Raw genomic sequence first — 25,484 nt, forward strand, 5'->3', positions numbered from 1 at the left:
CTCTACACATTAAGAACCCTTGAAACAACTCTTCGAAGGGTCCACAGATGGTATGTTAACATTGTAATGCGAAATTTCTGTCTTAATCCAATTTATCCTCATGTCCATAAATCTGATCTTGTACCCGGATTGCCTATTTATTTTCAAATTTTTCTCGTCCTAAAAATGCAAGAACTATTTGTGATGAAGATTAAACAGGTTTTTGTAGTTGGAATTTGACTAATTATTTTGCATGCGAGTCAATAATTGTTTAAAAAGCTTTCAATATTGCTGAAGTGTTTTTGTAACTGCCAAAATAGATATTTTCAATGGGTTTGAAATTAAAAGATCTCTAATTTAATGACACTACTGCTATGATCGAATCATAGAACTGTCAATATTGAAATATTACAAAATATGGCATGCATAAATGATATACATGTAAGCTTATCTTACTGTAAACTATGCATACAAATGTTACGCTTTACATAAATGCAAATTATTAGTGATAGAAATATTTATTTTCAAATGATTAAGGCAAATCAGAAAGAAAATAAACAAACAACCTATTATGATAATGTACAATCCTGCACTGAGATTATTATTATATCTATTCCATTATACATTTTAATTGATGTAATACCTATTCCATTCAAAGTTTAAATCAGAAACAAATTCTAAAAAAAGCCATGAAATTGATGAAAAAAGTAGCTTTATTTATTTAATTTTTGTTTTCAAATAAGCTGTGGACTTAATTCTGTCGTAACTAAAATCACTCCGCATGTTGATTTACAGAAAAAAACAATTAAAAAATTAGTTAAAAATCTGTTGAATTAACATGACACAGTTTTTTCCTTTCGTATAAACTGAATATATTCGCAAAAAGCTCATCTAGTGACTAGACACTTTCATTAACCTGGAAATCTAACGGCTATAAAAACTATGTTTGAACTTATTGATTTAAAGGTATGTTTACGCTGAATGGCTTGATACATGTATGCATAAGATATTTCGGTTTCTTTGGTATAAGGAAAACTTCCCTTTTGGCCTTTGCTATCATTCACTCTCTGTTGAGATTTCTCAACATTTCTACTGGCCAAGACATGAAGATGATGTAACATAATACAGAAAATCATGCCATTTGTGTCAAGTGTTTGGTAAATATAACCAGAAAATACCACCAGAGCCACTGGTGTCAATATATACTTTTGGAGAACCTTTCAACCGAGGAACTTATATTCATTGCTGCATTGAATCTTAAACAAAAAAAAGGCAAAGAAATGGACTAAAAATGCTTATCTATTGACGATTATGTGAACATCCACTCGCTTTTTCTGAGACTATTTCGTTAACGAATAATATTGAACCAGCTATATATTGTCAATGGTAAAGCTCTTATCATTTCTTTTTTGTAGTGGGACATTCTTATTCTATACAATCCAACCAGGGTTTAAATATTTATTTAAGGATATCTTTTACAAGACAGGACAATATTTTATTTTAGTCTCACCACTTATAAAACATTTACATAATATTACAATTCCCAATAAAACAAAGAGCCACTCTAAAAAGAGTTATGAGAAACTATAAAAAAAGTTTAAAAAAACGATACATATATTTACATATATTATATATACACACATAAAATATAAAACATATTAACACAAATTAAAAGTATACAAATTTTAAGAATATAATAAACATTTTCTTTTCAGTCAAATATCAGCAGATTTTGGCAATATAAAATTGAGCATTTTCATCACTAAATAAAAATACAAATTTATCGTCATCTGACATACTATTAAATTCATGACAAAAATAATTAGCATGACTAAACAACACAGCACGAAAATCTGCATATAGTGGACATTTCAAAATTACATGTTTCTCATCTTCAATGGTATCATTACAATTAAAACAGATTCTTTCATTAATAGATAAGTTCTGATACCGACCCGTTTCAATTTTTAGGGGCGCAACACCACAGCGAAATTTTGCAAAAGCACTTCTATATTTCCTGCAATAGTTTTACAAATGTAATTTTCTACTTTAAATTTTGTTTTAAATAATTTCCGTAGTCCGTAGTTTGACATATTCATTCGAAACCAACTCATTATGCCATTCAGTTAAATATAAATCAATATCTAAGCATTCTATATCCTTGATTACATATTTAGTTAACAATATATCCCAGATACAATATTGTTCAAGATAAACTCTTTAAACTTAGTCATTACTCTGAAGCACCAGTTTTTAATTGGCTTATTTCCGTACTTATATGACCACATAAATACTCTTTTGTTCAATCTATCATAAGTAAGGGATTTCTCTGTTTAGATCAGGGGTGTATCATCCAGATTCTCAAGTGCCTTAGAGCGTTTTTCAACATAATTAAAGAGCATGCTTAAATATGTGTGTCTTCAATTAGACAGGGACTTGGAATTATTGTGTTCACTTTCTACTTTATTCGGAGGCTGTTCAAAAATATATTATGTTTAGCTCCTCTTGTTGGTGTTTAGTCATACTGTAAATTTAAAATTGGTAAAGATAAATAGTTATCAAAGATACCAGGGTTATAATTTAGTACGCCATACGCGCTTTCGTCTGCATAAGATTCATCAGTAACGCTCATATCAAAATATTTATAAATCCAAACAAGTACAAAGTTAAAGAGTATTGAGGATCCAAAATTCCAAAAAGTTGTGCCAAATACAGCTAATGTAATCTAAGCCTGGGATAAGAAAATCCTTATGTTTTTTCGACAGGAAATATAAAAATCAAAAAAAGAGACTACATAAACACTGTCTTGGATCTTTTCGACTATGTATCTTGTTAAAAAGTGAAATGGTATACTTCTAGTATATGTACATGTAGCAGTTATTTTTAGTATTGAAAAAGACAAATAACATATTTTCTTTATATTTTAGTTGATAGTAGTACATGTATATGGTTGTCGTATTGTAATGAAGTTTGTATCATACAGTAACTTAGAATGAATTCTTGTATTTTTTTTTCGACTGTCAAAGACTATGATACGCCAATAAACGCATTGAGAATAATCCATGACATGGAATGTAAGAAAAGATATTCATTTGAAAGTTCAAAATATTTCAAAATAATACAAATGCGCTTTGAACTGTTTGATTTGATTGCCTGTTTGCTACGAAGAAAACAGTTAGTGTGAGAATATGGATTGTGTGTTGATTAAGTATACAAAATATAAATAATCTTATATACACATAAAAATACATTTACAAGGAGAAATACAATAAACTGACTGTTTATGAATATACATTGAATTTTATGATTAACTTTAATTCCTCTCAACAAAACGAACTTTAAACGGATTTGGAACATATGCAATTCCTAACTGTCCCTTTGATGATGGGAATATACCATCTATTTCTGGTAGAATATGAAACTTCTTTACCATTGAAGTGATAAAGAGAAACAATTCCATTCTGGCGAGGGATTCTCCCGGACACGTTCGTTTTCCTACAAGAAAACAATCATTAACTATAGACGACACAAGAAAGCGATTTACTGACTTATTATTATAACAGTTTTTACATTGGCTAGAGGTATAGGGGAAGAATTGAGATATCAAAAAACATGTTTAACCCCTTCGTATTTTTTTGCCTGTCCCGACGTCACTCCCAAGTCAGGAGCCTGTGGTCTTTGTTAGTCTGGTATGGTTTTTAATTTTAGTTTCTTGTGTATTTCTTAGTTAAGCGTGACCACTATCACGTGACTAGAATACCTTTTTGTTAGGGACGACATAAAAAAATCAATGAAGGATAAAAAACTTAATTCAATTAGTTTTGGGGAAAAAAAGGGGTGGTCAAAAGTTTTGTTTAATTAACATCAATTTTATATATATCCTTATTGGTCAATCAATTTTACACAAATTAAGTTTAGAAAGGAGGGGGGGGGGTAGGGGTCAGTGAAAAAACTATATGAATTAATTTTTTTTATCCAACATTGAATTGTTGGTGTTGTCCCTTCAGGGGCCAACTTTACAACGCCTCTGGGTGCGGGAGTTTCACGCTGCATTGAAGACCCATTGGTGGACTTCGGCTGTTGTCTGCTCTTTAGTCGGGTTGTTGTCTTATTGACACCATTTCCATTGTTAATTATATTCAAAATTCTGTTCATTGACAAATGCGATTTATAAAATATAGTTTAACAATTGGAACCATGTGCGTCTGTAGAAACATTTGTTTTTCGATAAATGTAGTCGATACTGACTTGAAATTGATCAGCTGAAAATGATAATTTGTTGAAATGGCACAAACACTTGTTTTATTTTTATTAAATATTTTATTCATTGATTACAAACGCGCTGTTTTACGTGTTTACTTTTGTCATTTAAATTTTTACGTTTAAGGTGGTACCTAACACTTTAACTTAAATTAATTTGGCTCGTTTAATTTTCTTAAAATTTTGACCAAATATTTACTTTCAATTGACCCTTTGACAAAAATATAAAAATTTCAAAAAATTTGAACAAACCGTTTAATCAGAAAAATTACACTGGTTATATAGCAGTTTGACAAACACTGATTTTGATCACTGAGAAGCTTAATATTCCCTTATGAACACAACGTCATTAAAACGTTCTGATTATTTTTTTTCTTCTGCCGTGTGAGATGCTTTTTTGTCGTACAACATATCGAATGGATTTTTGGCCAATGATGTTGTACAGTAATGGGGGTTTTAAAACTCACCCTGTGTGACCGAACACTTATTCTTATAGGAGTTATCTCCCCACGTCCCCGTTTTGTTGTTATCGCTATATCTCTAAAACCGTAAAGTATTTTAGCAAACTGTTTTCACCAAATTGTTTGTCTACTCTTAAGAATGATTTGGTTAATTTTGACTTGAGTGATCGGAAGACATCTTATGGGAGTTATTTCCCTTTGAAAATTTAAGATGGGCGATTTGTTGGATAAATTCATACGTTATGCGTCGTAGAGGCCTATAGTCTTTTGATATGAAGTCCTTGGTCCATTTGAAGGAAATTGAGGTCAAGGTCAAAGGTAAAGGTCATGTTATAAATTTAGAATTTTGCTTGTTATCGTTATTCCAAAGAAACTGGGACAGTAAATGATATGATGTGTTTGCCAAATAACTGTTTACAAAAAGGCGCAACTTCAACCTATTAAGTCGAAGAGTTTTGGTTAACCCTTATAGGAGTTTTCTCCCCTTTTGTATTTGAAATCAGTATTTCTCCACAACCATACAAGTGATTGACCTGGGGTCTTTTGATTTGAGATCACTGACCTTTGACCTCAAAATTGAGGTCAAGGTAAATTTGACGTTCTAGATTTTGACCTTTGCTAAAAATTCTTTCTGGTTCATTATAAAACAATTAAGTTTTCTGCATAAACCTACCAATCTTATTTTTTTTTATATCAGTTTGGTTTACCACATTACATCAACACGGAGTGACATTTTTTAACATCGCTTTTTAAATTTCATTCTTATTATCGAGGTGGAAAGACCTTCAATTGTTCTCTGAAGAATTGGTTTTTAATTTCGTTTGTTTACAAAAGTATCATCAATCATTCCCTGAGAATAATGCGTTTCGATCTAGACATTTTTAAGTAGTGTTTCACTTTACGTCACACATAATTTATAAAGTATACATACAGATTTTTGGACACATTTGTTCGCCATGAAAAACTTGTTTGCGAATTAGTTGTGTTTTTCGATTTAAGTTAACAAAAAGTCTGATTATTTTCTTCTTTAGTAATTGGTTACTCAAGACCTGAGAAGGCAACAACTACAATATAATACAATTATTATTATCTTAAATCTGTATAATTACCTAGTGAAAATGGAACAATTCTTTCCTGACCATAAAACTTTCCTTGTTTGTCTATAAATCGCAAAGGGTCAAACTTAAGGTGGTCTGGAAACAGCTCTTCATCATGTGCTACTGAGGACAAATTTGGTATGACGAAAGATCCTTTCAAAATTTTAAATTTGCCAATCATCACGTCTTCGGTAGCTGCGTGTGGAAGTGCAAAAGGCAAAATATTTGCAAGTCTCTGTGTTTCAGCAATTACAGCTTCACAGAACGGTAGATTTAATTTATCCGCCATTGTTGGTGGTCTATCGGTAGGAATAGTACAAAGCAACTCATCTATCATTCGATCTTGAATATCCGGGTTTTTCAGAAGATATAATACTGACCATGTTAACGTATTTGATATAGTATCTGTGCCGGCACCAAACAACTCAAACACAGCTATAGGGAAATCGTCATCTACAAAAAATATAGGAAAATTGTCATCTACAAAAGATATTGGGAAATCGTCATCTACAAAAGATATAGGGGAATTGTCATCTACAAAAGATATAGGGGAATTGTCATCTACAAAAGATATAGGGAAATCGTCATCTACAAAAGACATAGGGGAATTGTCATCTACAAAAGACATAGGGGAATTGTCATCTACAAAAGATATAGGGAAATTGTAGTATGCTTTCTGTAGACGTTTCGGGTTTCTATATTGTTTTGATAATTATTTATGCATCTCCGATACCTTATAACTCTTATTTTCAAATCTATAATAAAACAATTGAAAATTTCAAAATGACTTATGAAGTTTATTAAAGAAAGTTGCTTCACATGGACTTAGTTTATATGAGAAACATGAGCAGCACGACGGGTGCCACATGTTGAGAAGGGTCTGTTTATTCACTTGCTTTTATTTTTCTATGTTGTGTTTTGTGTACTATTATTGTGTCTATTTGTCGTTTTCTTTCTTAGTCATGTCGTTGTCAGTTTATTTTCCATTTATGAGTTTGAATGTTCCTTTGGAATCCTTCGCCCCTGTTTTAGAATGTATCCCTTTCATTCTCTTACATGTAACGTGTAACGTCTTACAGGGAATATATTAAGACCATTAGGCCCGAGAACACAGTTATTTTGTAGTGAATTTCTTTTAGACAATGAATTCAAATTAAAAAAATCGCGCCTGCTCTATCTCAAAAAGATTTAGTGTGTAGTGTACTACTATGGGGACGAATAATATAAACATTCTATAGAACTTCTACCAGCTCTAACTCAAAATATTGACAATTCTGTGTTGAGGGAGATCAAATCACTACTTAACATAAGATTCAGCACCCAAATTTTTTTAACATGTAATTTCACCCCCTTACTTAATATTTCATGCATTAGATATAAAAAAAAAAATATTGGGAAAGTGTAACACCAAAAAAAAAATGCAAGTTATTATACACTGTTCACACTAGGGACTATCAACGAAAATCGAAGGACGATAACTGTGTCCTTGGACCATTACAGTGATAATAACTTCTAAAAGTTTCATGTTGTTAAAAGAAAGACACAGTTTGTATAACTCGAACAATTCTGCGCCCTCTCGCGGTCTATAGCCTATCGAGGTTAATGCAGCAATCAGAGATTAGACGGAGATCGGCGGAATATAACGATTGACATCATTCGGGTAACAGTTTGTATAGATTATAGATTATAAGTAATGTTACAGAATGTAAAATTAATGATGAAATATTGAAATATATTAGTAGCTCTCATAGCATATTTTGTTAGGTTGTCAAAAGAAAAAATGGGGCTCACTTACTTTTTTCAAGCTATAACAGAAAGCAAAAAAAATATCAATATATCATATTTGAATATTCTAATTTGATAATTTTACCAATCGTTAATCCACGTGTGAATCCGGTATTCTCCTTCTATTAGAACGTATGTGAAAGTAGGCCTACTCGGACAAACAATCATAGTGCATTTGATGTCATTGTTTACTCACTAACCAACAATTGTGAAAGGAAATGTTTGGTGAAAGAAAAATATATTAAGACCATTTTGAGCCAAAATTTACTTGTCTGAGTTTGCATTCAAAATTGAGGAGTAATGCACTCCACAGTATATTAATTTAAGATTTCCAGAAAACCAGAGGTTATTTTAGAACCTCTATTCGGGAGACCTCTTATCATGCTTATATAATTTTAATCTTATGTTTAAAATTGGTATGTAGAAAGCTGATACATGTACAATTCAGGATATACCTCACTGTTCTAGTTTCTATAAAGTTAATTAACTTAAAGTAGAATATTAAGAAAGCTGGGAAAATTGCAAAGTTTGGATGAACAGAACAGGACTCTTAGTTGGTGATCTGACACCTATAAAGGTACGGAATCGGTCGAGTTGTGATGAATGGACGTTGTACCTGTCAAGCCTGGTTTCCTTTTCTGTTCTATGATATATTCATCTATAAAGTCCCTACTGTTTCCAGGATCAATAGTATTTTTGTGCTCAGCAATATATCGCTTAAACTCTTTTTTTAACAAATGAGTTTGTTGTATAATACGCTTTGCCCCAAATATATCGCCCGGAAGATACTGGAGAACAGGGAGTAGATTGATAGCAGGAATGTTCTGATTGGATAATAACTCATTAATTACGTTTATCAACTTTTTGAATTCCACGTCATTGTAATCAAATCTTTCCCCTAAAGCAATGGAACAAATAATGTTTGAGACTGCTACGTAAATCGGATCAGAAACGTTGATTGGATCTCCATTTGAATCACTAAGCACTCTGAGAAAATGTTGAGTTTCTTCTAAAACTTTTGATTCCATACTTTTCTTCCCAAATCCTAAGTTGCGTAAAGCTGTAACCATGAATGTTCTGTGAGTCTTCCATTCAAGACCATTTTGTGCCGTTACAGCTGAAAAATGGATCAAAAACACTTCTTAAACTATAAGTTAACTTACATACATAATTTAAGGAAGCTAGCTCATGTTTCTGGGTAGGCTGAGGCATAATATAAACAAACCGTTTATTCATCAACATTTATATTCTTTCTTTTTTTGGTAAGCGGAAGAATTAAGGAATCCCGTAGACCGCCCTACGTCACGATTCATGAATTATGCATGTTCTATTTATAGGCTATTTATAAACTTTTCTGAATATACTAGTGCTAAAAATATAACATTCTAAACATGTAAAACTATTAAAAAAACGATGCAGAATCATTAATTTTCATGTAACACTCAGGTGAATTTGCTTTATTTTATTTTTTTATCACATGCAAAATAGGAAAATGTACCGCATTACAGTAGCATATATCATTGTGCCCTCTTCGAAATTAAAGGGATCAAAATTGTCCTGACCAGTTTATCGAGAGAAATTATCGTGAAAGAATATATAACCGTGGTCAAGCTATGGTACCGGATCATAAATGTAATTAAAAGTTAATTCTACTTCAGAATCTGTAAAAAAATCTCTGAATTTTCAAAACGCTGAACAAATCCGAACAAAAAATATATCTGTCAAAATTATTCAACTTCCTAAACATTACTGTGCAATTAGATAAAAGAAAATATGCAGCACTTTGTAAAAAACCCCACAAAAGACGCAATGCATGTCTATGAAATTAATTTAAAAGACCACGCGTTTTGTACCTATAATGGTCATATTTCAGTATATCATGATATATTTGAAATTAATCTTTGGTGTGTCCGATAGTATAGTAAAATACAAGTATTCTCTTCCCTTAAAATCATACATTTGTTTATGAAAAACTTGAACTTTCATTGTTTTTTTTCCATCAAAGTTGATCGTGAACGATCAGACATAGCATTTTTTTTTATCGTGAAAGATAATGCGTGTCCAGACTTGATGAACAGAAATCAATATTGCTTTTACCAGTTGATATACCTGCAAATGGTTGAAGCCTGTAACTACTTTGATAAGAACGAAAATTACAGCTGCTATCTTTTTTTTCGATTCAACACTTTACCTTGATAGTTAAAAAAATAATAACTAAAGCATAGTTATATGTAAATCAGTGTGAAAAATTCAGCTATGAGAATCGGTCTGTACAATTCAGACAGAACGCCACTATTTATCCAATAATATTGTTATGCAACGTTTTAACCATAAAAAAACAGCATCTTTCATGAACAATTTGAGATTGAACACCAACATTTTGTGCAACCGTACTTCCTGAAGTTAGATCTATCTTTATATACAACGTAGCAGATGTGGATTGATCTCTAATTATAATGAGGTAACTATATATTATAAACTAAACAATACCAGAACGCAAATGCTGAAATGTCTAGTCTGCTTTTCTTATGATACCATATTTGTTGAACGTCTTTAAGGGTTTTACTGGAAGTGTCACACACACTTAAGATTATCAATGATTTATAAAAAAGGCCAAGGTCAAATGAACCATTCCAACAAATCTCTACAAACATCGCGTACACCAAATATAGGTGTTCCGATGCTTACAGTACCTTAGAAATTGACAAATGCAAAAGTTATTTTGGGCCGATAAATTCGGAACATTAGGTCGAAAGTATATGAATCCTATCCGACAGCCAGATATAGACATCTTTCTATCATTCAATATATCAAATACAACTGACGTCATATATGAAACATGCAGACATACATTGTACATGTGCACCATACAACAAATACTGTGTCCATTTAGCATATAATTTATTATGTCTTTTCTTATTGCCGTAGTGTTTATTTCTTTTACTTTCATTTCCTGAAAATATCAATACTTTGAAATGCTTACATTTATTGAGGATCTTTACTTTATAATATAATAGGCATAAAAAGGAGAATTCAAAATTATACATATAAAATTTGTATAAGAAAACAAAACTTATGAGGGACAAGTCTGTTTGGTATTATAAGATAATTAATTTAGATCCAATGGCATTGCACATTTATAGCCCTATTCACCAACAAAAGAAACCCAGGTCGGTCATGCCAATCTAGATTTTGTTCAATACCAATAACAAATATTAATTATATTCATATAATTGAAAAATAGTTTGAACGTCTTCATATCATCAGATCTTTCGCGACCCTTTTCACGGTCTTTAAAAAGCGGTACGTGATCTTTCACGATCCGAAATATCAATTTTGTGTAAATACTTCTTTTTTATCAATAATTTTTTGACAGATTATGTTCATTCAAAATAACTATGATAACCATTTCAGTCTATGGAAGAAGCGTATCGATAAAAACTTTTCTTATATCACATAGCGATATTGTCTAATATTATTAATTCATATATTTTAACAAATTTGATTCGTTTAGAGATAGTCACATGTTAAACTATATTTTCGAAGGTAGAGAGAAAACGGCGGATAGCAAAACGCATATTGACCTGCAAAAAGCATATTGCACGGTTATTTTTAGAATATCTAAAAACCAGTATACTTTGTGACGTCATGTAATGAATTTCAGGATATTGTTTATCGTTTTGAAACACATGATATCTGTGATCGATTATTTGACGAAAAAAATCTTTAAATACATAAGATGTCAAAAAAAAGAGTAAACGTAATAACAACTAATATGTTGTTATTGTCAAGGAGACAATGTAATATCTATAAAATTCCAACAAACCTAAATGACGATTTTGATACAAATATGGTCAGAAATTAATAATATAACAAATATAACCTTTGTATGAGGTCAATACAGAATATATCGACCCAAAGAAGTATATCGACCTTTGACTTCGTCCTCAGTCAATATACTTCTTTCAGGTCAATATATCCTTGTATCGACCTCATACAAAGGCTATATTTGTATAATATCAATTGTAAATATGCAGACATTCCATGCGGAAAATGTTGTTTTCGGCAACGAAAACTTAAGCAAATACTAATTTTAAAACTTATTGTTCAAATATAAACAACAATTGAGTCTAAATATACATGCAGAAGTTAGTTAGAAGCTTAAGTTTATGTCAGTGTAAAATTTGAAGTGCTGTGTTTTTCTTATAAACATAAATAAATAATGCGATACTTTTAAAATATCAATGCGATACTTTTAAAATATCATAGCGGTGTTTTTGTTATATCAATATTAGTACCGATTAGTATTAATATTAGACTGTTGTACCCATATTTTGACAATTTTACCTATTATGTCTGTTTTGTTCACGCATCGTTGTAAATATGACAGAATTTGATGAGACTGTCATACACGTGAGAGGTGAAGTGCTATAAAACCAGGTTCAATCCACCATTTTCAAAATTTGAAAATGACAGTACCGAGTCAGAAATATGACAGTTGTTATCCATTCGTTTGGTGTGTTTTATCATTTGATTATACCATTTGATAAGGGACTTTCTGATTTGAATTTTCCTCGGAGTTCAGTATTTTTTTTTAAATTTTACTTCTTAGTAGTATTGTATGCCAATGAGCAGTTTTAAGACCATTGCTTAAATTTAAATTGTTTTTGGTAACATCTTACAAATTTCTCAATTGGTTTTTGAAGCAAATCTAATCAAATAAGAGTTTAATAAACAATGCCGTAATCAAATAATCAAATAGCTAACTATCAAAATGATTGACCTGTACTTTTGAATCTCCTTTTTTTTTTTAAATTAGACCGTTGGTTTTCCTGTTTGAATGGTTTAACACTAGCAATTTTTATAGTCTGAGGCTTCTCAGTTGGTATCTTCAAAGAGCGGGACATCAGCATTTGTACATTCTAATTTGTTTGGATTATTGATTTTACCATTTGAATATTCATTCTAATTTGGAGCTGTATTGTATTGGAATGTTTGAATGAATGTTTCTTTTAAGTAATGATATTTTTTGTCTATTTCGATATTAACAAGGTGGGTAGACTATAGCCGTGTGACCAGTAAATTAGAATCTAAGAGGTCGGTAGACGTATTTGCAACCGCTTTTAAATTCCGCCATTGCATCATCACTTCAAATAGAATTATAAAAAAGAAGATGTGGTAAGATTGCCAATGAGACAACTGTCCACAAGAGACCAAAATAACGCAGACATTAACAATTATAGGTCGCCGTACGGCCTTCAACAATGAGCAAAGCCCATACCGCATAGTCAGCTATAAGAGGTCCCGATAAGACAATGTAAAACAATTCAAACGAGAAAATAACGGCCTTATTATATAAAAGAAAAATGAACGAAAAACAAATATGTAACACATAACCAAACGACAACCACTGAATTACAGGCTCCTGACTTGGGAAAGGCACATTCATAAATAATGTAGCGGGGTTAAACATGTTAGTTGGTTGGTTAAACCATGTGATTGAAAACAATAGACTGAACAGGTTGTTAACACTTTCAACTATCAATAGGGTCAAGCAACATTTTCGGAATGATAAGTTCATGTAAGCGTTAATTGTGTTGCAGTTACGAAATTTTAGTGATGTTGATCCTAAAACATTGAACTGGTCATGATCTAAGTTTGTGAATTATGTTTGCAGTTTTCTTGACATGCATTGTGACGTGTCATCGTATCAATTCTATATTAGAAAACTATAGCAGTTATATTAGAAAAGTATCGCATTCAAAAATTCAAAAAAAATCGCTATGATATAAGACAAATATCGCATTGATATTTTAAAATATAGCAGTATCGTTGACTTATAGGTGATTTTGGCGTAGCAAACAATTGAATTCATCTCAATTGCATTCCACTGAATTTGCTACATGATATTTATAGAATGTGTACATCTGCAAATGACAAATCGTGCATTTATGTTTCATTTATTCAATAATTCAATTTTCTCGTTTAAATACACCTTGCTTGTTACTACATAAAATAACTCATGAAAATTATACACCAGACGTAAGTCATGTTAAATGTCACCCTGTTTTAAGAAAAGAGACACTACTTTATACCGAGAAATCTGCCTTTCTTCGTACAAATGCTAACATTCGTCTGAAATTTCCCACAATGCAACTCGTTGATATAAGACAATATCGCTCGTTGATATAAGAAAAGCTTTTATCGAATCGCTTCTTCCATAGACTGCATTCGATACGTTCAAATAGAAAGGCCTTTTTCGGAGAATAGTAGTTTATTTTATTCGAATTTTTGTAATCAAAATCATTTTATTTACGTTTTTGGTGTCATTGAAATGTCGAGGAGCAATCTGCACCTGCCTTTTGTTGTACCATAAAACTGGATTTTCTCACATACTGATCATAATGTTGAACCATTTCGACAGACAGTTTTATTTTGTTGTAAGTTTGTCCGTGTAATTTATTAAATTAGATTATTAATTGACCTTTCATATGTCTTCTCGATTAGATTTCTTTCACGATCCGGTACTAGATCTTCCACAATCGCCAGGCAATACTTGACCACGGTTAGATATTCTTTCACGATAATTTCTCTCGATAAACCGAATAACACCGGTGATGTTACATTTTTATATAGTTATGTATGTTAAAAACTTTGTAGTATATAAACTGTGTGTTTATTCAGCAAGACACAATAGTGTTCAAATATTTTTCATTTGATAAAGTTTTGATTTTTTACAGACAACGTTTTGCAGCGCCCATGTTTTGTAATAATGACAATGTGCTTCATATTTTTGCTATAAATAATAAAATTCAACAATTTTCGTAAACCGCAAAAATGTAAATTCAAAACGAATATGAACTTTTTACCAGGGCACAGGTCTCAATCCTCAAAATAAGTATTATTATTTAATACATCAATTTTCAATGTAAATATATTATGTTTCTAATCAGTACCTTATGAATTAACAATTTAAGGTTCTCTGTAAAAAATTTCATTATTTTACATTTCAATACAATATTAAAAGGAGTATATGCATACCTTTGCTCTCTAAAATCTTGTCAATGAAGAAAACTTTCGGTCTGTCAGAAAAGAATTCAGCATTTTTAACAAACACTTCACGTAGACATTCATTTCCATTTATAAATACAACCCATTTTCCTCCAAGTGATAAGCTGAATATACTTCCATATGTAGCCTTTAGCTTCTCGCTGATTTCAATTAAATTTCCTTGTAACAGAATTGGTAAATTACCCAAAAGTGGCAACATGATCGGCCCTGGTGGTGAGCCATGTGGGCGGCGAGATTGTAACAGAAACAATGTGATAATAACTCCTAAAAACGCAATTAAAAAACCAGAATTCCAAAAGAAATTGAGAATAAAATGCATCTTTGATCACGATTTTAATAGATATAAGAAGATTTGGTATGATTGCCAATGAGACAACTCACAACTTAAGTCACAATTTGTAAAAGTACGGTCTTCAACACCGAGCCTTGGTTAAAAAGCCTTTGTTAAAAATTATAACAAGTTTATGAAGGATATTCAATTTACTACACATAGCGTCAATTATAAACATAAAAGGTCACCGAAAAAAAGAGAAAAATAGATTATAATTTTATAACCACTATCAACCACTGTTAAAAATGTCTATGTTTATGAAACTATAATACTATTTTAATGAAGGATTAAAACTGTATTGAATGGAAAATATACAATATCCTTTTAAACGGACAATTTGAAGAATTAAGAATAGAAATTGTTTACTTTTGATATCTTAAATCTAGGACAGTGTGCCCAATAAAGAGTCCCTTTTCTAACACATTACCCATTTCGATATACAAATGTTCAACAAAACGATATCTGTTAACATATAAATGAAAGGTTTTGAAAATTAATGAAAACACAATACTATCTTCAACGGAAATAATAAAGATTTGTTTTACTTTATGATTCAAATATTAAATCGTAAAATGTTTTTGATAAATTGAAAATATTGATGTTAGTCTGTTTTTGCAAATGGTGAATACATGTATGACATATACACCATGCTAAAAGTTTAATTGTAATCATAATTATCTTAACAATCGAAGCAAACACCAGTTTAGACACGATTGTCTTCTGCTTATAATTCATTTGATCTTTCTCAGTTCTATGCAATTGTAATTAGGGAAAAGGCATCTTCGTTTATTATTTTTGACCTTTGATATGAAATTCTAAATTTTAATATTTGAACTTTAATTATCTGTGTTTTATAATTCCCTGTTTACAAAACTTTTGATTTTTTCGAAAAAAAACTAAGGATTTTCTTATCCCAGGCATAGATTACCTTAGCCATATTTGGCACAACCTTTTGGAATTGTTGTTTTTGGCAACGAAAACTTAAGCAAATACTAATTTTAAAACTTATTGTTCAAATATAAACAACAATTGAGTCTAAATATACATGCAGAAGTTAGTTAGAAGCTTAAGTTTATGTCAGTGTAAAATTTGAAGTGCTGTGTTTTTCTTATAAACATAAATAAATAATGCGATACTTTTAAAATATCAATGCGATACTTTTAAAATATCAATGCGATACTTTTAAAATATCATAGCGGTGTTTTTGTTATATCAATATTAGTACCGATTAGTATTAATATTAGACTGTTGTACCCATATTTTGACAATTTTACCTATTATGTCTGTTTTGTTCACGCATCGTTGTAAATATGACAGAATTTGATGAGACTGTCATACACGTGAGAGGTGAAGTGCTATAAAACCAGGTTCAATCCACCATTTTCAAAATTTGAAAATGCCAGTACCGAGTCAGAAATATGACAGTTGTTATCCATTCGTTTGGTGTGTTTTATCATTTGATTATACCATTTGATAAGGGACTTTCTGATTTGAATTTTCCTCGGAGTTCAGTATTTTTTTTTAAATTTTACTTCTTAGTAGTATTGTATGCCAATAAGCAGTTTTAAGACCATTGCTTAAATTTAAATTGTTTTTGGTAACATCTTACACATTTCTCAATTGGTTTTTGAAGCAAATCTAATCAAATAAGAGTTTAATAAACAATGCCGTAATCAAATAATCAAAAAGCTAACTATCAAAATGATTGACCTGTACTTTTGAATCTCCTTTTTTTTTTTAAATTAGACCGTTGGTTTTCCTGTTTGAATGGTTTAACACTAGCAATTTTTATAGTCTGAGGCTTCTCAGTTGGTATCTTCAAAGAGCGGGACATCAGCATTTGTACATTCTAATTTGTTTGGATTATTGATTTTACCATTTGAATATTCATTCTAATTTGGAGCTGTATTGTATTGGATTGTTTGAATGAATGTTTCTTTTAAGTAATGCTATTTTTTGTCTATTTCGATATTAACAAGGTGGGTAGACTATAGCCGTGTGACCAGTAAATTAGAATCTAAGAGGTCGGTAGACGTATTTGCAACCGCTTTTAAATTCCGCCATTGCATCATCACTTCAAATAGAATTATAAAAAAGAAGATGTGGTAAGATTGCCAATGAGACAACTGTCCACAAGAGACCAAAATAACGCAGACATTAACAATTATAGGTCGCCGTACGGCCTTCAACAATGAGCAAAGCCCATACCGCATAGTCAGCTATAAGAGGTCCCGATAAGACAATGTAAAACAATTCAAACGAGAAAATAACGGCCTTATTATATAAAAGAAAAATGAACGAAAAACAAATATGTAACACATAACCAAACGACAACCACTGAATTACAGGCTCCTGACTTGGGAAAGGCACATTCATAAATAATGTAGCGGGGTTAAACATGTTAGTTGGTTGGTTAAACCATGTGATTGAAAACAATAGACTGAACAGGTTGTTAACACTTTCAACTATCAATAGGGTCAAGCAACATTTTCGGAATGATAAGTTCATGTAAGCGTTAATTGTGTTGCATTACGAAATTTTAGTGATGTTGATCCTAAAACATTGAACTGGTCATGATCTAAGTTTGTGAATTATGTTTGCAGTTTTCTTGACATGCATTGTGACGTGTCATCGTATCAATTCTATATTAGAAAACTATAGCAGTTATATTAGAAAAGTATCGCATTCAAAAATTCAAAAAAAATCGCTATGATATAAGACAAATATCGCATTGATATTTTAAAATATAGCAGTATCGTTGACTTATAGGTGATTTTGGCGTAGCAAACAATTGAATTCATCTCAATTGCATTCCACTGAATTTGCTACATGATATTTATAGAATGTGTACATCTGCAAATGACAAATCGTGCATTTATGTTTCATTTATTCAATAATTCAATTTTCTCGTTTAAATACACCTTGCTTGTTACTACATAAAATAACTCATGAAAATTATACACCAGACGTAAGTCATGTTAAATGTCACCCTGTTTTAAGAAAAGAGACACTACTTTATACCGAGAAATCTGCCTTTCTTCGTACAAATGCTAACATTCGTCTGAAATTTCCCACAATGCAACTCGTTGATATAAGACAATATCGCTCGTTGATATAAGAAAAGCTTTTATCGAATCGCTTCTTCCATAGACTGCATTCGATACGTTCAAATAGAAAGGCCCTTTTCGGAGAATAGTAGTTTATTTTATTTGAATTTTTGTAATAAAAATCATTTTATTTACGTTTTTGGTGTCATTGAAATGTCGAGGAGCAATAAGTTTGTTCGTGTAATTTATTAAATTAGATTATTAATTGACCTTTCATATGTCTTCTCGATTAGATTTCTTTCACGATCCGGTACTAGATCTTCCACAATCGCCAGGCAATACTTGACCACGGTTAGATATTCTTTCACGATAATTTCTCTCGATAAACCGAATAACACCGGTGATGTTACATTTTTATATAGTTATGTATGTTAAAAACTTTGTAGTATATAAACTGTGTGTTTATTCAGCAAGACACAATAGTGTTCAAATATTTTTCATTTGATAAAGTTTTGATTTTTTACAGACAACGTTTTGCAGCGCCCATGTTTTGTAATAATGACAATGTGCTTCACATTTTTGCTATAAATAATAAAATTCAACAATTTTCGTAAACCGCAAAAATGTAAATTCAAAACGAATATGAACTTTTTACCAGGGCACAGGTCTCAATCCTCAAAATAAGTATTATTATTTAATACATCAATTTTCAATGTAAATATATTATGTTTCTAATCAGTACCTTATGAATTAACAATTTAAGGTTCTCTGTAAAAAATTTCATTATTTTACATTTCAATACAATATTAAAAGGAGTATATGCATACCTTTGCTCTCTAAAATCTTGTCAATGAAGAAAACTTTCGGTCTGTCAGAAAAGAATTCAGCATTTTTAACAAACACTTCACGTAGACATTCATTTCCATTTATAAATACAACCCATTTTCCTCCAAGTGATAAGCTGAATATACTTCCATATGTAGCCTTTAGCTTCTCGCTGATTTCAATTAAATTTCCTTGTAACAGAATTGGTAAATTACCCAAAAGTGGCAACATGATCGGCCCTGGTGGTTAGCCATGTGGGCGGCGAGATTGTAACAGAAACAATGTGATAATAACTACTAAAAACGCAATTAAAAAACCAGAATTCCAAAAGAAATTGAGAATAAAATGCATCTTTGATCACGATTTTAATAGATATAAGAAGATTTGGTATGATTGCCAATGAGACAACTCACAACTTAAGTCACAATTTGTAAAAGTACGGTCTTCAACACCGAGCCTTGGTTAAAAAGCCTTTGTTAAAAATTATAACAAGTTTATGAAGGATATTCAATTTACTACACATAGCGTCAATTATAAACATAAAAGGTCACCGAAAAAAAGAGAAAAATAGATTATAATTTTATAACCACTATCAACCACTGTTAAAAATGTCTATGTTTATGAAACTATAATACTATTTTAATGAAGGATTAAAACTGTATTGAATGGAAAATATACAATATCCTTTTAAACGGACAATTTGAAGAATTAAGAATAGAAATTGTTTACTTTTGATATCTTAAATCTAGGACAGTGTGCCCAATAAAGAGTCCCTTTTCTAACACATTACCCATTTCGATATACAAATGTTCAACAAAACGATATCTGTTAACATATAAATGAAAGGTTTTGAAAATTAATGAAAACACAATACTATCTTCAACGGAAATAATATAGATTTGTTTTACTTTATGATTCAAATATTAAATCGTAAAATGTTTTTGATAAATTGAAAATATTGATGTTAGTCTGTTTTTGCAAATGGTGAATACATGTATGACATATACACCATGCTAAAAGTTTAATTGTAATCATAATTATCTTAACAATCGAAGCAAACACCAGTTTAGACACGATTGTCTTCTGCTTATAATTCATTTGATCTTTCTCAGTTCTATGCAATTGTAATTAGGGAAAAGGCATCTTCGTTTATTATTTTTGACCTTTGATATGAAATTCTAAATTTTAATATTTGAACTTTAATTATCTGTGTTTTATAATTCCCTGTTTACAAAACTTTTGATTTTTTCGAAAAAAAACTAAGGATTTTCTTATCCCAGGCATAGATTACCTTAGCCATATTTGGCACAACCTTTTGGAATTGTTGTTTTTGGCAACGAAAACTTAAGCAAATACTAATTTTAAAACTTATTGTTCAAATATAAACAACAATTGAGTCTAAATATACATGCAGAAGTTAGTTAGAAGCTTAAGTTTATGTCAGTGTAAAATTTGAAGTGCTGTGTTTTTCTTATAAACATAAATAAATAATGCGATACTTTTAAAATATCAATGCGATACTTTTAAAATATCAATGCGATACTTTTAAAATATCAATGCGATACTTTTAAAATATCATAGCGGTGTTTTTGTTATATCAATATTAGTACCGATTAGTATTAATATTAGACTGTTGTACCCATATTTTGACAATTTTACCTATTATGTCTGTTTTGTTCACGCATCGTTGTAAATATGACAGAATTTGATGAGACTGTCATACACGTGAGAGGTGAAGTGCTATAAAACCAGGTTCAATCCACCATTTTCAAAATTTGAAAATGCCAGTACCGAGTCAGAAATATGACAGTTGTTATCCATTCGTTTGGTGTGTTTTATCATTTGATTATACCATTTGATAAGGGACTTTCTGATTTGAATTTTCCTCGGAGTTCAGTATTTTTTTTTTAATTTTACTTCTTAGTAGTATTGTATGCCAATAAGCAGTTTTAAGACCATTGCTTAAATTTAAATTGTTTTTGGTAACATCTTACAAATTTCTCAATTGGTTTTTGAAGCAAATCTAATCAAATAAGAGTTTAATAAACAATGCCGTAATCAAATAATCAAATAGCTAACTATCAAAATGATTGACCTGTACTTTTGAATCTCCTTTTTTTTTTTTTAAATTAGACCGTTGGTTTTCCTGTTTGAATGGTTTAACACTAGCAATTTTTATAGTCTGAGGCTTCTCAGTTGGTATCTTCAAAGAGCGGGACATCAGCATTTGTACATTCTAATTTGTTTGGATTATTGATTTTACCATTTGAATATTCATTCTAATTTGGAGCTGTATTGTATTGGATTGTTTGAATGAATGTTTCTTTTAAGTAATGCTATTTTTTGTCTATTTCGATATTAACAAGGTGGGTAGACTATAGCCGTGTGACCAGTAAATTAGAATCTAAGAGGTCGGTAGACGTATTTGCAACCGCTTTTAAATTCCGCCATTGCATCATCACTTCAAATAGAATTATAAAAAAGAAGATGTGGTAAGATTGCCAATGAGACAACTGTCCACAAGAGACCAAAATAACGCAGACATTAACAATTATAGGTCGCCGTACGGCCTTCAACAATGAGCAAAGCCCATACCGCATAGTCAGCTATAAGAGGTCCCGATAAGACAATGTAAAACAATTCAAACGAGAAAATAACGGCCTTATTATATAAAAGAAAAATGAACGAAAAACAAATATGTAACACATAACCAAACGACAACCACTGAATTACAGGCTCCTGACTTGGGAAAGGCACATTCATAAATAATGTAGCGGGGTTAAACATGTTAGTTGGTTGGTTAAACCATGTGATTGAAAACAATAGACTGAACAGGTTGTTAACACTTTCAACTATCAATAGGGTCAAGCAACATTTTCGGAATGATAAGTTCATGTAAGCGTTAATTGTGTTGCAGTTACGAAATTTTGAGATGTTGATCCTAAAACATTGAACTGGTCATGATCTAAGTTTGTGAATTATGTTTGCAGTTTTCTTGACATGCATTGTGACGTGTCATCGTATCAATTCTATATTAGAAAACTATAGCAGTTATATTAGAAAAGTATCGCATTCAAAAATTAAAAAAAAATCGCTATGATATAAGACAAATATCGCATTGCTATTTAAAATATAGCAGTATCGTTGACCTATAGGTGATTTTGGCGTAGCAAACAATTGAATTCATCTCAATTGCATTCCACTGAATTTGCTACATGATATTTATAGAATGTGTACATCTGCAAATGACAAATCGTGCATTTATGTTTCATTTATTCAATAATTCAATTTTCTCGTTTAAATACACCTTGCTTGTTACTACATAAAATAACTCATGAAAATTATACACCAGACGTAAGTCATGTTAAATGTCACCCTGTTTTAAGAAAAGAGACACTACTTTATACCGAGAAATCTGCCTTTCTTCGTACAAATGCTATCATTCGTCTGAAATTTCCCACAATGCAACTCGTTGATATAAGACAATATCGCTCGTTGATATAAGAAAAGCTTTTATCGAATCGCTTCTTCCATAGACTGCATTCGATACATTCAAATAGAAAGGCCTTTTTCGGAGAATAGTAGTTTATTTTATTCGAATTTTTGTAATCAAAATCATTTTATTTACGTTTTTGGTGTCATTGAAATGTCGAGGAGCAATCTGCACCTGCCTTTTGTTGTACCATAAAACTGTATTTTCTCACATACTGATCATAATGTTGAACCATTTCGACAGACAGTTTTATTTTGTTGTAAGTTTGTCCGTGTAATTTATTAAATTAGATTATTAATTGACCTTTCATATGTCTTCTCGATTAGATTGCTTTCACGATCCGGTACTAGATCTTCCACAATCGCCAGGCAATACTTGACCACGGTTAAATATTCTTTCACGATAATTTCTCTCGATAAACCGAATAACACCGGTGATGTTACATTTTTATATAGTTATGTATGTTAAAAACTTTGTAGTATATAAACTGTGTGTTTATTCAGCAAGACACAATAGTGTTCAAATATTTTTCATTTGATAAAGTTTTGATTTTTTACAGACAACGTTTTGCAGCGCCCATGTTTTGTAATAATGACAATGTGCTTCATATTTTTGCTATAAATAATAAAATTCAACAATTTTCGTAAACCGCAAAAATGTAAATTCAAAACGAATATGAACTTTTTACTAGGGCACAGGTCTCAATCCTCAAAATAAGTATTAATATTTAATACATCAATTTTCAATGTAAATATATTATGTTTCTAATCAGTACCTTATGAATTAACAATTTAAGGTTCTCTGTAAAAAATTTCATTATTTTACATTTCAATACAATATTAAAAGGAGTATATGCATACCTTTGCTCTCTAAAATCTTGTCAATGAAGAAAACTTTCGGTCTGTCAGAAAAGAATTCAGCATTTTTAACAAACACTTCACGTAGACATTCATTTCCATTTATAAATACAACCCATTTTCCTCCAAGTGATAAGCTGAATATACTTCCATATGTAGCCTTTAGCTTCTCGCTGATTTCAATTAAATTTCCTTGTAACAGAATTGGTAAATTACCCAAAAGTGGCAACATGATCGGCCCTGGTGGTGAGCCATGTGGGCGGCGAGATTGTAACAGAAACAATGTGATAATAACTACTAAAAACGCAATTAAAAAACCAGAATTCCAAAAGAAATTGAGAATAAAATGCATCTTTGATCACGATTTTAATAGATATAAGAAGATTTGGTATGATTGCCAATGAGACAACTCACAACCTAAGTCACAATTTTTAAAAGTACGGTCTTCAACACCGAGCCTTGGTTAAAAAGCCTTTGTTAAAAATTATAACAAGTTTATGAAGGATATTCAATTTACTACACATAGCGTCAATTATAAACATAAAAGGTCACCGAAAAAAAGAGAAAAATAGATTATAATTTTATAACCACTATCAACCACTGTTAAAAATGTCTATGTTTATGAAACTTTAATACTATTTTAATGAAGGATTAAAACTGTATTGAAAGGAAAATATACAATATCCTTTTAAACGGACAATTTGAAGAATTAAGAATAGAAATTGTTTACTTTTGATATCTTAAATCTAGGACAGTGTGCCCAATAAAGAGTCCCTTTTCTAACACATTACCCATTTCGATATACAAATGTTCAACAAAACGATATCTGTTAACATATAAATGAAAGGTTTTGAAAATTAATGAAAACACAATACTATCTTCAACGGAAATAATAAAGATTTGTTTTACTTTATGATTCAAATATTAAATCGTAAAATGTTTTTGATAAATTGAAAATATTGATGTTAGTCTGTTTTTGCAAATGATGAATACATGTATGACATATACACCATGCTAAGAGTTTAATTGTAATCATAATTATCTTAACAATCGAAGCAAACACCAGTTTAGACACGATTTTCTTCTGCTTATAATTCATTTGATCTTTCTCAGTTCTATGCAATTGTAATTAGGGAAAAGGCATCTTCGTTTATTATTTTTGACCTTTGATATGAAATTCTAAATTTTAATATTTGAACTTTAATTATCTGTGTTTTATAATTCCCTGTTTACAAAACTTTTGATTTTTTCGAAAAAAAACCTAAGGATTTTCTTATCCCAGGCATAGATTACCTTAGCCATATTTGGCACAACCTTTTGGAATTTTGGATCCTCAATGCTCTTCAACTTTGTACATGTTTGGCTTTATAAATATTTTGATATGAGCGTCACTGATGAGTCTTATGTAGACGAAACGTGCGTCTGGCGTACTGAATTATAATCCTTGTACCTTTGATAACTATTTGATATGCAATTTAATTCTCAGTTTGGACATTGAGTGCCATGTTTTAGTCAGTAATCTAATTAGTGACATTTTACCTTTTTCATAATTATATGTTTTTAAATATCATAATCAGATTAGTAGATTAACTTCCTTCTTCAAGTTCTTAAACATTGTTAAAATAGTTTAACTTTGTCACTAAACATTATTAAGCAAATGTTTATTCTTGTCATTTCAATTGTGTATAAATTATTCATCTTTGGTCATACATGTACTGAGGTCATAGTACAGTTCTAAAAGAGATTGTCTTTTTTTCCCAATTTTAATATTATTGATTAGTCTCTTAGTTCTATTCAAATGAATACAAATGCTCGTCTTAAATGATACTTTTTTTCTGAATGTTTTTTCTTATTTAGTACTCTGTTCTGGCTCAAAAGTTCATTTAGATTTTTTTGCAAAGAATATAATTTATCATTTGTTATACTCCAAATGATCCGAATTGGATGATTTACACTTTTTATCCATTATATCATTAATATAGTACTTATTTATGCACTTGAATGATATATTAACTTTAAACTCACTGATGACACATATTCATTATATAAGATAACGTACATGTATTTAACCAGTTGGACATACTTAATATATACAAGGAACTTAATTCACTAGGTAAGGAACAAATTTCGCCAACCCTGTACTTATTTCACCAAGTAAGGAACAAATTTCACAAAACCGGTACCTATTTCACCAGGTGGGGTACAAATCTCAGAAACCAAGAACTTATTTCACCAGGTTACTTACAGGATAAAATCTCATGAACCCGGAACTTATTTC

The 25,484-nt window shown here is 30.7% G+C and overlaps 1 protein-coding gene across 1 annotated transcript; it reads right to left on the reverse strand.

Moving 5' to 3' along the window:
* Window positions 1–674: 674 nt before the first annotated feature.
* LOC139492936 (cytochrome P450 2C3-like) lies at window positions 675–23,438 on the reverse strand. Its single transcript, XM_071281084.1, has 8 exons — window positions 23,210–23,438; window positions 18,859–19,047; window positions 14,624–14,917; window positions 8,199–8,699; window positions 5,810–6,439; window positions 3,153–3,474; window positions 2,274–2,978; window positions 675–1,403 (listed from the first exon to the last, which is right to left on the reverse strand). The coding sequence occupies exons 1-6, from the start codon at window positions 23,436–23,438 to the stop codon at window positions 3,293–3,295; spliced, it is 2,025 nt and encodes a 674-aa protein (XP_071137185.1). The 3' UTR covers window positions 675–1,403; window positions 2,274–2,978; window positions 3,153–3,292.
* Window positions 23,439–25,484: the final 2,046 nt, after the last annotated feature.

The sequence above is a fragment of the Mytilus edulis genome, chromosome 10 (assembly GCF_963676685.1).
Source record: "Mytilus edulis chromosome 10, xbMytEdul2.2, whole genome shotgun sequence".
NCBI lineage: Eukaryota > Metazoa > Mollusca > Bivalvia > Mytilida > Mytilidae > Mytilus > Mytilus edulis.